At 36.8% G+C, this 12,384-nt stretch overlaps 1 protein-coding gene across 2 annotated transcripts; it reads left to right on the top strand.

Moving 5' to 3' along the window:
• The first annotated feature begins 1,070 nt into the window (after positions 1-1,070).
• Positions 1,071-8,116, top strand: LOC111794895 (uncharacterized). 2 transcript variants are annotated; one of them, XM_023677092.2, is made up of 4 exons: positions 1,071-1,203; positions 1,439-2,608; positions 2,696-6,936; positions 7,158-8,116. In XM_023677092.2, the coding sequence occupies exons 2-3, from the start codon at positions 1,451-1,453 to the stop codon at positions 6,926-6,928; spliced, it is 5,391 nt and encodes a 1,796-aa protein (XP_023532860.2). In that variant the 5' UTR covers positions 1,071-1,203; positions 1,439-1,450; the 3' UTR covers positions 6,929-6,936; positions 7,158-8,116. The 2 variants fall into 2 exon arrangements, with proteins under 2 accessions (XP_023532860.2, XP_023532851.2); XM_023677083.2 differs by having other exon boundaries at positions 1,439-6,936.
• Positions 8,117-12,384: the final 4,268 nt, after the last annotated feature.

Below are 12,384 nucleotides of genomic sequence, written 5' to 3' on the forward strand. Positions count from 1 at the left end.
GTGTTTGTGCTCAAATTTATATGATTTTTTTTTTTTTTTTTTTAATTTGTAGGAAATTAAGAATCCTAAGGTTATGCTTCCCATTTGTAGGAAATTAATAATTTATATTTATAGTATGAAGGACTAAGGCAAAGTACCAAATGCAAATTTCCAACTTACACAAAATCATTATTTGATTTGACATCTTATACTATTTCAAGTTATATGATATCCACATCAATTATATCTCTACATTTTGCTCAACTTGTTCAAAAATGTTTTTTTTTTTTTTCGTATTTTTTCGCAGTTAAGATAATTATGAGAATTACACGGTAGTTGATGTGTAAAAATTGAAATGTACATGTTTACCCTGTTCATAATTTCATTTTTGTAAATTGACGTGTTAGTTGATATACAAAAATTTAAGATGACTTACACGTTTAGTCCCTAATATTGGGAGTTTATGTTAAGTTAGTCTATACGTTTCAAAATTGAATGCTCGAGTCTCTAACATTTAGAAAATGCTCATTTTGTTGTATGAACTAACAAAATCCGTTCCATTGTTAGTGAGAGCTGATGTGACATTTTAAAATTAAAAATATATTAGAATAAATGAAAAAACAGTATTTTTTTTTCTCTCTCTCGTTTTTCCCTTCACCCCTTCCTCATTTGATACAGTCCATAGCTACTCTCGAGTTAACTAAAAGCATTGTTCAACTTTTAAGACTCGTACGTTCGATTAATAGGTCAAATGTTAAAATTTTGGCTCCATAAAATTTTGTGGATAAAATGAAGAGGTAGTGGAGATTTACCGCATAAATTTTAAGTGAATAAGAAATTAAGTTAAAAAATAGAATTAAAATAAATGATATATTGAAGAATAAATTTGAATTAAACAAAAAAATAAGTAAAATAAATTTTTTTATTAAAGCGTTCAGAATTTAGAGTAAGCTTTAGCCGCATCGATCACTGAAAGGTTAGAAAGAAAGTAGCATAAAAAAAGGATGGATATTTTTTAATTTAATTTAATTTTATTTTTCCTTTTAAATAAACAAATAAATAAATAAATAAATAAATAAATAAATAAAATTATTATTTCCAACTCTTTTGAGTTTCGAAAGCTTCCATCTAAAATAAATTTCAGGATCTCTCTCCCTAAAACCCAAACCCTCTCTCTTTCACACAGAAATTCCATTTTCTTTTTTTCTGAGAAGATCCGGTGAGGTACACTCGTTTCCTTTCTCTGTTCATTGCAATTCTCTGTTTACCTCTAATTTAATGGTGTTTTATGTTTCGCAATTACTATATTTTCACTCTTGTCGGTTCTTAGATCCCGACTGGTTTTCTTAATTAGGGCTTATGCTGTTGTCTGAGTTTTTTTTTTTTTTTTTTTTTTTTGAGCTTTTGTTGATTGTTTTTCCTTGTTTTTCGCCTCCCTTTTTGTGAAAAAATTGCTCAGATTCTGTTTTTCATGGAAGAGCCGGACGAGAGAGATGCTTCTGGCAGTGTTTCGAAGTCAACTGTCACTGCTGGGAAGCATGTAATGGATGATTCCGGTGTTAGTGTTAGGAAGGAGCGGGTTCAGAGTGAGTTGACCGAGGAGGCGGGGAGAGCGGAGGGGGGTGATGGGGCTTGTAATGGTGGTGGTGAGGATATTATGGTGGAGGTTTTGGGTGCGGATGTTTATTTTGATGGTGTATGTACTGATAGGACAGCTGCGAATTCGGATGGCGGTTCAACTGGGGAGGAGCCCAGTGTGGAGAGGGATGATGTCGGTGTCCTTGACGAGCCTGATGTGGGGGTTTCTGGTGGCATGGAAAGTGAGGGAGTATCAGGGGTTGGGGAATCAATAAAAGAAACGTCTCAAGAAGTTGTGGAGGGTGATGAAAGAGCCGTTGATGCAATGGTCCTTGATAATGATGCTCGGGCGGATGATTCTTCAACAGTTTCTGGTCATGTGGAGAGAGAGACTGAAGCTGCTCATGTGGACGAGGAAAACACTGGAAGCAAGGAGGCTACGGACTTAGATACTCGGGTGGTACGTAGTCAAGGTATTTTAGTCCGTTATAGTCCAGATGATAAAGTTTTGAACAACGGGGAACCTAAGAAAGTGGATGTTCATTCTCCCACAGAAAATGGGGTTGAAGAAGACCCAGTGCATGCAGATGGGGTAAGCCAACTTGTAAAAGAGGAAGCTTCAATAAGTGATGGGGAAGGAAGTCTGGAAAAAGAAACAGGCCAAAAAAGTGTGGTGGAAGGTGAGCTAATTGTTGATACACCAGTTGATCTGCAGGGTACAGGACTTGTAGCTTCAGATGGTAGTGAAAATTCAAATTCACAGGGCCAAGATGCTACTGAAAAAGCTCCTGACATGTTTACCAAAAAAGAATTGAATCCCGAAGTTATTTCTCAGAGCGATGGTTCAGAGAAAGTCCTTTCTAATTTGGAGAGGGATGGGAAGTCGGTTAAAGTCCCCGAGGTAGCAGCACAGGTGCTTGATAGTGAGAATTTGAATCCAGGTATAGCTGTTCCTGAAAATGTGGCGAATTCAGACCAATCTACAGCTGTTACTGAACATATGGCGAGTACGGATTCAATATCATCAAGTCAACCAAACCAGGATGCTGAGGTAGTTGTTGCAGCAGAAAATGATGGTAAATTTTTGGCTCCGAGTATTGAAGTTTCTGCTGAAAATGATCAAAATTTGAACATGCAGATAGAATGCAGGAATATGGAGTCGGATCCGCAATCCAATGGACAAGGAGGGGGCATTGGCGTAGAAGTTGAGGAAAATGCTGTTATTGATACTAATTTGGCTGATTTTGAGAATGTGGAAGGAATGGAAGTTGATCAGTGTTTCAATGTTAACCAGGTGGGTTTACATGGCGAGGAAGAAATGGAAGAAGATGTGACAGGTATTGATAATGACGATGATGAAGTTGTTGAATGTGCAGCAGAGAATCCTGTAAGTTCTGTACAATTGCATCAAGCTCGTTATCACCTGCCATCAGAGAATGAAGGTGATTTTTCTGTTTCTGATTTAGTGTGGGGTAAAGTGAGGAGCCATCCTTGGTGGCCAGGTCAGATATTTGATCCATCTGATTCTTCTGATAAGGCAATGAAATATTATAAAAATGACTTCTTTTTGGTTGCTTATTTTGGGGATCGAACATTTGCTTGGAACGAAGTGTCTCATTTAAAGCCATTTCGGACAAATTTCTCCGAAGAAGAGATGCAAAGCCATTCAGAGGCTTTCCAAAATGCTGTTGATTGTGCTCTAGAAGAAGTCTCTAGACGATCAGAATTGGGACTAGCGTGTGCTTGCACACCCAGAGAAGCATATGACATGATTAAATGTCAGGTTATTGAAAATGCTGGTATTCGAGAAGAATCATCTAGAAGATATGGTGTAGACAAATCTTCCAGTGCCACATCGTTTGAACCAGCTAAATTAATTGAATATATCAGGGAGTTGGCTAAGTTTCCATCTGATGGCAGTGACCGTTTGGAACTAGTGATAGCTAAGGCACAGCTGACAGCGTTTTATCGTCTAAAGGGTTATTATGGCCTGCCTCAATTCCAATTTGGTGGCTTGCGACAGTTCCAGTTTTGTGGGGGGCTGGCAGACAAAGAGTTAGACAGTTTAGGCAGTGAAATACAATCAAGTGATTTTCTTCACCATGCAGCTCATTGTCAGGATGATACACAGACATCCCCACGTAAGGAGAATTTTGAAGGTCGGAGTAGTTCTTGTCATAAACGCAAACATAATTTGAAGGATGGTCTATATCCTAAGAAAAAAGAAAAGAGTTTGTATGAACTAATGGGTGAAAATTTTGACGATATAGATGGAGAAAATTGGTCTGATGCAAGGATAACTTCCACATTGGCGTCGCCTTCTTCAAAAAGACGGAAGACTGTAGAACATCCTATTGATGATTCTGGTTCTCCAGATGGAAGGAAAACTATATCCTTGGCAAAGGTTTCTGCAACCGCACCTCTTAAACAGTCCTTCAAAATTGGCGATTGTATTCGTAGGGTTGCAAGTCAGTTGACTGGTACGCCTCCAATTGTCAAGTCTAATAGTGAGAGGTTCCAAAAGGCAGATGGAAGTTTTGATGGGAATGCAATTTATGAATCTGATGTTTTCCTCCAGAACTTTGATGATGCCCAAAGAGGAAGGGTAAATTTTCCTGCAGAGTACTCCTCGGTGGATGAATTGCTAGGTCAACTTCAACTAGTAGCAAGCGATCCAATGAAGGAATACAGCTTCTTGAACGTAATTTTCAGTTTTTTCACCGATTTTCGAGATTCATTGATTTTGAAGCAGCAGCCTGGGATTGAGGAGGCCATGTGCAGAATCAGTGGTAAGAGGAAAGCACAATTTACTAATACTGTTGCTTCACCACATACTTTTGAATTTGAGGATATGAGCGACACTTACTGGACGGACAGAGTAATCCAAAATGGGACTGAAATTCAGCCACCTCGTAAAAACAGAAAACGAGATTACCAACTGGCAGTTGCAGAGCCAGAAAAGGTTCCTCATGGGAGTCGCAGGCCGTACAAGAAGCGACATTCTGCTGGAAATCATGCTATGACAGCTGAAAAGTATACTAGCTTTGTAGATCAGCCATCGCCTGCAGAACTAGTAATGAACTTTTCTGAGGTGGATTCTGTGCCATCAGAAAAAACCCTGAATAATATGTTTAGGCGGTTTGGACCCTTGAGAGAATCTGAGACAGAAGTTGACAGGGAGGGTGGTCGTGCAAGGGTAGTTTTCAAAAAATCTTCTGATGGGGAAATTGCTTATAGCAGTGCTGGAAGGTTCAGCATCTTTGGACCAAGACTTGTAAATTATCAGCTTAGTTATACTCCTTCTACGCTGTTTAAAGCTTCTACAATTCCCAGACTTCAGGATCAGGAAATGCATCTTGATCTTAGCACGACTCAATTCCAGGAAATGCAACTTGATTTATCCTCCTTCCCCGACCATGAAATGCAGCTTGATTTATCTTCGATTCATGACCAGGACATGCAACTTGATCTTTCCACGATTGAATACCAGGAAATGGAATCTGTTCTTGGTTCACACCATGACCAGGAGAGTAAATCTAATTACACTGCTCATCTTGGGGAGATGCAGGCTGGTTTTTCAACAATCCAATATGAGCGGCAGTCTCATCTTTCCTCGGTGCATGATCAGGAACCGCAAACTGTTTTTGCTTCAAACCAGGAGACACAATCGGGTCTTGTTACTTCTCAAGACCAGGAATTGCATCATAATTTCACCTCAACCCAGCTTGGGGATATGCAAGCGGATCATACTTCAACTTCTCATCATGATGAGCTACCAGTTTCTGCCTCATCCCACGAGCAGTATATGCCACCAGTTTTTGCCACAATCAAGGAGGAGAAGACACAACCAGCTATTACTACACTCCAAGATGATTCACAGTCAATTCTTGGAACAATCCAGGAGCAGGAGACACGCGCTATTATTGACACTGCCCAACTGGGTAGGATGCAAGCCGATCGTAATCCAACTCATCACGAGAAGCCAACTGTTCCTGCCACAAGCCTGGAGCAGGAAACTCAGCCAGTTTTTTCCATGGTCCAGGAGGAGACTCCGCCAGTTCTTTCCACAAGCCAGGAGCAAGAGAAGTTAGCTATTATTGGTGGCACTACACATCACGAGGAGGTGCGACCTGTTCCTTCCACCCCCCAGGACCAAGAAACACAACATGCTGGGTATGAGGAAGATGTTCTTGGAACAAACAAGCAGGAAACTCAATCTGTTACCCCTGCAGCTCATGAACAAGAAGACACACAGCCTGTTGTTTTAATGGGGGAGGAGGTTCAAGGAGAAACTCAGCTGGCTCCTGTCTTTACAGAGGGGCAGAAAGCACAAGTTCTTGACACTTCGGTGGGACATGAGTCCGAGCATGATCCTGGTGCAAATGAGAGGGCCACTCAATCTGTTACTGTAGCTGATGGACAAGACGATACACAACCACTTGTTTTGACTGGTGAGGAGGTTCAGGAAGAAACCCAGCCTATTCTTGCCTCAGCCCAGGAACTGGAGACTGAGCCAGATTGTACCTTGGTCCTGGAGTTGGAACATGATAAGGATGCTATGCAAGGGCAGGAGCTGCAACCTGATCACGTGCCAACTGAGGAGGAGCATGAGGCTGTGTCAGAGTCTCCTACATCCCAAGTGCAGGATGTGCAGTCTAACCTTGCTCCAGAACTTGACCAGAATCTGCTTCGTGATAATGCTACGAATGAGGTGACTGAGGTGCAATGTAATGATGACACGAATCAAGAGCAGGATGTACAATATGGTAATAACACAAATCAGGAGCAGGAGGTGCAGTATGACATTCCTACAAATCAGGAGCGGGAGAAGCAATATGGTAATACCACAGATCAGGAGCAGGAGAAGCAATATGGTAATACCACAGATCAGGAGCAGGAGAAGCAGTGGGACACTCCAACAGATCTGGAGCAGGAGAAGCCATGCAACAATGCAGCAGATAAGGAGCAAGAGATGCAATGTGACAGTGCCACAAGTCCAGAGAAGGAGATACAATGTGATAATGCCACAAACCAGGAGCAGGAGATGGAATGTGGTAATGATGCAGATGGGGAGCATGCAGTGCAATCTTGTGAGGCTGCATCCAATGAGTCTGATGGACAATCTGATCATGAGCACGAATTGCAAGCTGATCATGATGCCACTAACCAGGAGCGGGAGACAGAATCCAATTTTGCCACACAAGAGCAGGACGTAAAATCTGATGTTGCCGTAAAACATCCTGCCCAGGATCAGGCAATGAAATCTGATCTTGCCGCAATTCCAGACTCAGAGACACATACCATTCCTGCCCCCACGAAGGATCAGGAGATGCAACTTGGTCTTTCATCTTTGGCAAAGAACACAGATTAATTTTTCAGGTATGTTTACTTTACTTTGCCCACCAGTTTCAGATTATTCTCTCGTTTACTTTACTTGAGGAATGGGATGGTGTGCTTTCAACATTAAAGATAGAACTAAGATTGTGTAATTCACATTTTCACTCAGTACACACTGAATTTTATGGCCCTGTATTTCTTATCTGCTCAATCTTACCATTTTTATATTTGGCTATGATGTTGATCATTTCACAATATTTCAGATTACGAGGAAATGCAATAGCCAACCGAAGAACACAGTGCCGCTAACGAGAGAATAACGTGACAGGCGCCAGAAGAGGTAACCGGACCATCAGTTCCATTCAGGGTTACTTGAGGTTTGGCCCCTTCGTTTCATTCCTAAATATTGCCAGGTTTTAATACTGTAACTTAGATCCTCCCCAGTAGAATTAGTTTTATGTAAATTTATGTTCGCTGAAGTTTTCCTCCTACTTTCGGTTGATATTTTTTGGCGGAGGCCAGCCTTTGAATCTGATACATCGGGCATTGTACATGACATTTGCAATCACAGCCATTGAAGTGTAAGCATGGAGGAGCTTATTTGGAACTTCCAAACGGTTTTGAAACTTTAGCTTTCCTTCTTGGATAGTTGTTGCTCCAATGTATAGGAATCCTCTAGGAGGTTGGAATCATGAAGTTCTTAGAATCGTGGGCCCTTATTTTGATTTGATGACTGAAATTTGGCAACCTGGGCGTTTTTATTTTGTTTGAATTATGAAATAAAGCTTTAGAAAGAAATTAAAAGGGGAGTGTTTCAGGTTAAAGTTTGTACCTTTTCCTTCTGAGTCTCTCTTCCCTGTAAACCCCATCTGCCATGTGCTCTCAAAAGGGTAGAAAGGGACGTCCTGTATGGTCGAATAACGACATTATTTGTTTGAAGCCAACTCTACAAAAAGATGTCCACACAAAATGCGCATTTGGAAGATTTGAATTCCATAAAGAAGTGGTCCAAACAAACTCTGGGAAACACTGTTGTAGTCCCGAAGAGAATCCCTTTGAGTATGATCAATTAGTATTTCCCCTTTTATCTTTTCATTCCGTACCCTCTGTATGGGACTATGTCCATAGGCTTATTGTTCTTAAAACCTTTTCACTGTTCTCAAACCCATTTTTGTGAATTGATGATGGGACATAAAATTTATAGATATTTGTTTTGGATTAATTTGATTTGATTGTGTTTATAGTATTATGATTGAGAAGAAGTCAAAAGGGGAAAGTAGAGATCCACTGACAGACCAACTCCCACTGTCCATCAACCAACATCATACCTGCCCTGCATCCCCCTTCACTTCATATTTCTTCATTATCATCTCTCATTATATATATATATATGTATGTATGTATGTATATATTGTTTCCGCTGATTCTTATCAGTAAAGTAGAGCAACATAGGGTTGATGGAATTAAACCCAGTTTAGAAGGGATGAAAGAATAGAATAACGTGGAATTTTGACTGACTGATATGAAATGAGTGAAGAGAGCTTTACTTTGGTTTGAAAGGGGTTTTTGATTGGTTGGAAAAGTGGATGGTGAGGCCTCAGAAGATGGATTTTGACCCAACTTTTTGTAGAATAATAATAATCAATGCATCATCATTCTACATTCTACATTCTACATTCTACATTCTACATTCTACATTCTACATTCTACATTCTACACTGCCCAAACTTGGGTGCTTTTGATTCTAATCTTCTTCTTTGATTCCTTTTCTTGTATTTGTTTGGCAACAAACATGATTTCATCATCTTTATCTTATACCACCTTTCCTCACTTTTAGCTGACATGAAGCTTCATTTGGCAACATCTTATGTGTGAAAATCCATTATGCCTGGTTGTTGTTGTTGGGTTATCTTCCATTCACAATCTAGCAACGAAATCGTTCAGATCAACATCAACATCAACATCATCAACATCCGTATCATGTATTAGGCATTAAAGGAGTCGTTTGGTTTCCTTTTTTGCTTCGGGTTTCTAAAACATTTGCTAACCGTTGTTTTTTGCTCTCCATTGTGTAGAGAACAACAAAGTAAAGTTTTATTTTTGTGGTCATTATGAAATGAATATCTTAGCCATATAACATAGAACTTGTAATCCATCTAGATTGATACGTGGAGTACTGATTGTACTTTGGAGATGAGTTGGAAGCACCTTCAGCTTGTTCTTAGCACAGATGTCATCATCCTAAGCCCTAAATTCACAGCTGGTTAAATTAGCATAGGATACGATAATTAAATTATTTAAAAAAGAAATTTGGGGAGTTCCCAAACGCCAACGCTAAGTCCAAGTAAGCAACGACGCGTGGACTTTCTTTTTCTCTATCTTATCCCACAAATTATTTTAATGGAGTCCAGTTTTTTTATTTATTTAATTACAACATTTTTAAAAAATGCCACTTGGACCAATCCCCATTTCTCTCTTCCACGTGTCACTCCCACATTTTTAACAAACTTACTTAAATTGCTGTCCTTCACCTTTCAGAAATATTAACAAATTTTACTGATGTATTTTTTTTTTAAATACGTTAAAATGTTAATAATTTATTAAATATTTTTTAAAATTCAGCAAACATATTAAACATAAATTAAAAATTTAATAATTTTTTTAGACATAGACATAAGCTCTAAAAGATTAAATTTAGAATTTAATTAATTTATTATATAAATATATATATGAAAGAAGGGTTGGAATGTTTGGTTATCTACTTTCTATTTTGAAGGTCTCGTGATGGTGCACGTGATGTTGACATTCATTTGACATTTCTATAACATCTAAATATAAACTTTTAATTTCTCTTTTTTTTTTTTCCCTAAAAGAATATTTGATGATACCAATATCGATCTTGTATGTTATCGAGAGATTTTTAACCCTTACAGTCCCTTTTGGTGTGAAAATGGTTTTATTCATTATTTTTTTTTATTACAAAATTAGATAAAACTCATTAATATTTTATTTAAAAAATATTTATCAAATTGTAAATACAAAAATAATTTAAAAGTGAGGTGAGGGAGGGAAGAAAGTGTGTTGGTTTAAGCAGCATAATAAGGTTTAATGTTGGGTTAATGGTGGGTTTTAATATTGATTAGTGGTTACTTAGTTGTGTCAAACTCAAATATAAAATGCAAAAAGACCCATTTTGGTAGTTACAAATAAAATAAATAAATCAAAAAAATAAATAAAAAAGAAATTAGAAAACATATCTTTTTCATAATTGAGTTTGATTACAGTAAAGCAAAACTAAATATTTCTTCACCCAATGCTAAAGGTCCACACGTTATAAAGACTCCTCTTTTTTTTTTTTTTTTTTTTTTTTTTAATATTTTAAAAAATTAGCTGATATTTTGATATAAAATTAAATTTTATATAATTTTTTACATTTAAATATTAAACCCGTCAATATATACAAATTTGAATATTAAAAAACATGCAAAATTAAAAATTTAAAGATTTATTATATATTTTTTAAAATTTAGAAAAAGAAATAGACACAAATATGTGTTGGATGATAAAAGTCTCACATCGGCTAATTTAGGGAATGATCATGAGTTTATAAGTGAGGAATACTAACTCCATTGTGTGAGGCGTTCTAGGGAAGCCCAAAGCAAAGCCATGAGAGCTTATGCTCAAAGTGGACAATATCATACCATTGTGGAGAGTCGTGTTCGTCTAACAATATAAAAGGTCCGATGTTAAAACATAATGAAGTGTGGTTAAGCTTTTACGAGTAATTAATATGAACGAATATTTTTGAAGGGTTCAATTGGGTATCTATGTTGTGTCTAAAAAGAGTTTGGGTTAGGGTGGTAGGTGACAGCTACCCTAATTTTGTGCCAACAAATTTTATTTATTAGGTTGGTTGTCTCACACAATGAGAGCCATTTTAATGCAAATTATTTACTTTTATTTTAATTATTTTTATATTTTTTTAATTAAAAAAAAAAGAAAAAAAAGAAAGGTGTCTGAAATGGGAGATTCTAAAAGTTGGAGCCCCTAAATGAAAACCCCCTTTCTTTATTTTGATGCCATTTTACTTCACACTCATTTCACTTTAATCCCTTTCCACTTTTTCCCTTTCATTTCATACCCTAACTGTTCATTATTTATTTATTTTTTTCCCAAAAAAGAAGCTTCTAGTCAGAATTACCAATATAACCCTAATAATTTCAAAATAAATTAGAAAATAAGTTCATTTATTTATTATTTAGTCATGAATGTTTGAATAAATACGAGTTAATTGATTGATTTTAAGGAGACTAATTAATTATTGTCGCTTAGTATTTGAATTAATTGTCAAATGAATTAGAGACCGAGAGCTTGTTTACTAGGTCTTAATTAGAGAAACTTGACTATCGACAAGATGGTTTCTATTAAAATGTGAGAAAATTCCAATTCTAACCCATTAAAAGATTCATCCAAACATGAACGAGAATGGTATTTAATTTAAAAAATCTTATTAATTTAACAAAAATCAATTTTACGATAGTAAAAGTTTAAGGATAAAACAATTCGACTCGTTTTTTTAATCATATTTTTTTTATTGTTCGTATAATTTAACCTAAAAATGAAGCGGTTTCTCATTCTATCACTTTCTTGCTTCCCACGAGCCTAATGGTTTTTCTTTTCCCACACGAAAATTTGCTCTATAAAAAAAAAAAAAAAAAAAAAAAAAAAAAATTGAATTAGTCCAATGTCACTGTCACTTTAACACATCAAGAGTTGGTTGTTTGGGCAAGAAGATTACGTTGTCTCGTTCCCCACAAGTCCAATCCTAATTTTTGAAAAACACTCCGTAAAGTTTGGATTGGATCACCGGTGACGATTACGAATCCGAATAATAATTTTAGATGTGTTGATTTGATTTGTCAAGCGTAGGTGTCGAGAGTATTTTTTTCCTTTTACAGCAGATATTTAACGTGTTCGATAGTGATTTTATTTTTAATTTATTTTTCTTAGAAAAAAAATAGAAAAATGAAATGGACTGAAAATCAAGATTAGTCAGTGATTAGTTGTCATTAAAGTATTGGGAAAAAGCCTAATAAACCAGTCCAAACCCATTCTACCAAGTCAAAGTAAGGGTCATGCATGGAATTTTCAAACCTACTTTTTTATTATTATCTAGAAATTACCAAATTATTAATTATTATTACAAACGTATCTATTAGAAAGAGATTTCTACACCCTTGACAAGAATGTTTAGTTCTTTTCCCCAATCGATGTGGGGTCTCACAATCCACTCTTCTTCGAGGCTCAGTGTCCTTGTTGGCACCCGTTCACTTCTCTAATTGATGTGGGACCTTTAACTCATAAAGAATGTTTCATTTTTGTTCCTAATTGATGTGGAATCTCACGATAAAACCCATTATTTATTTTAATTTATAAATGGGTCGAAAATTTAAAACTCATGAAAAAAATACTCGGAATAAATTGATTTTT

This window comes from Cucurbita pepo, chromosome 1, assembly GCF_057944985.1.
Source record: "Cucurbita pepo subsp. pepo isolate OVF chromosome 1, ASM5794498v1, whole genome shotgun sequence".
Classification (NCBI taxonomy): domain Eukaryota; kingdom Viridiplantae; phylum Streptophyta; class Magnoliopsida; order Cucurbitales; family Cucurbitaceae; genus Cucurbita; species Cucurbita pepo.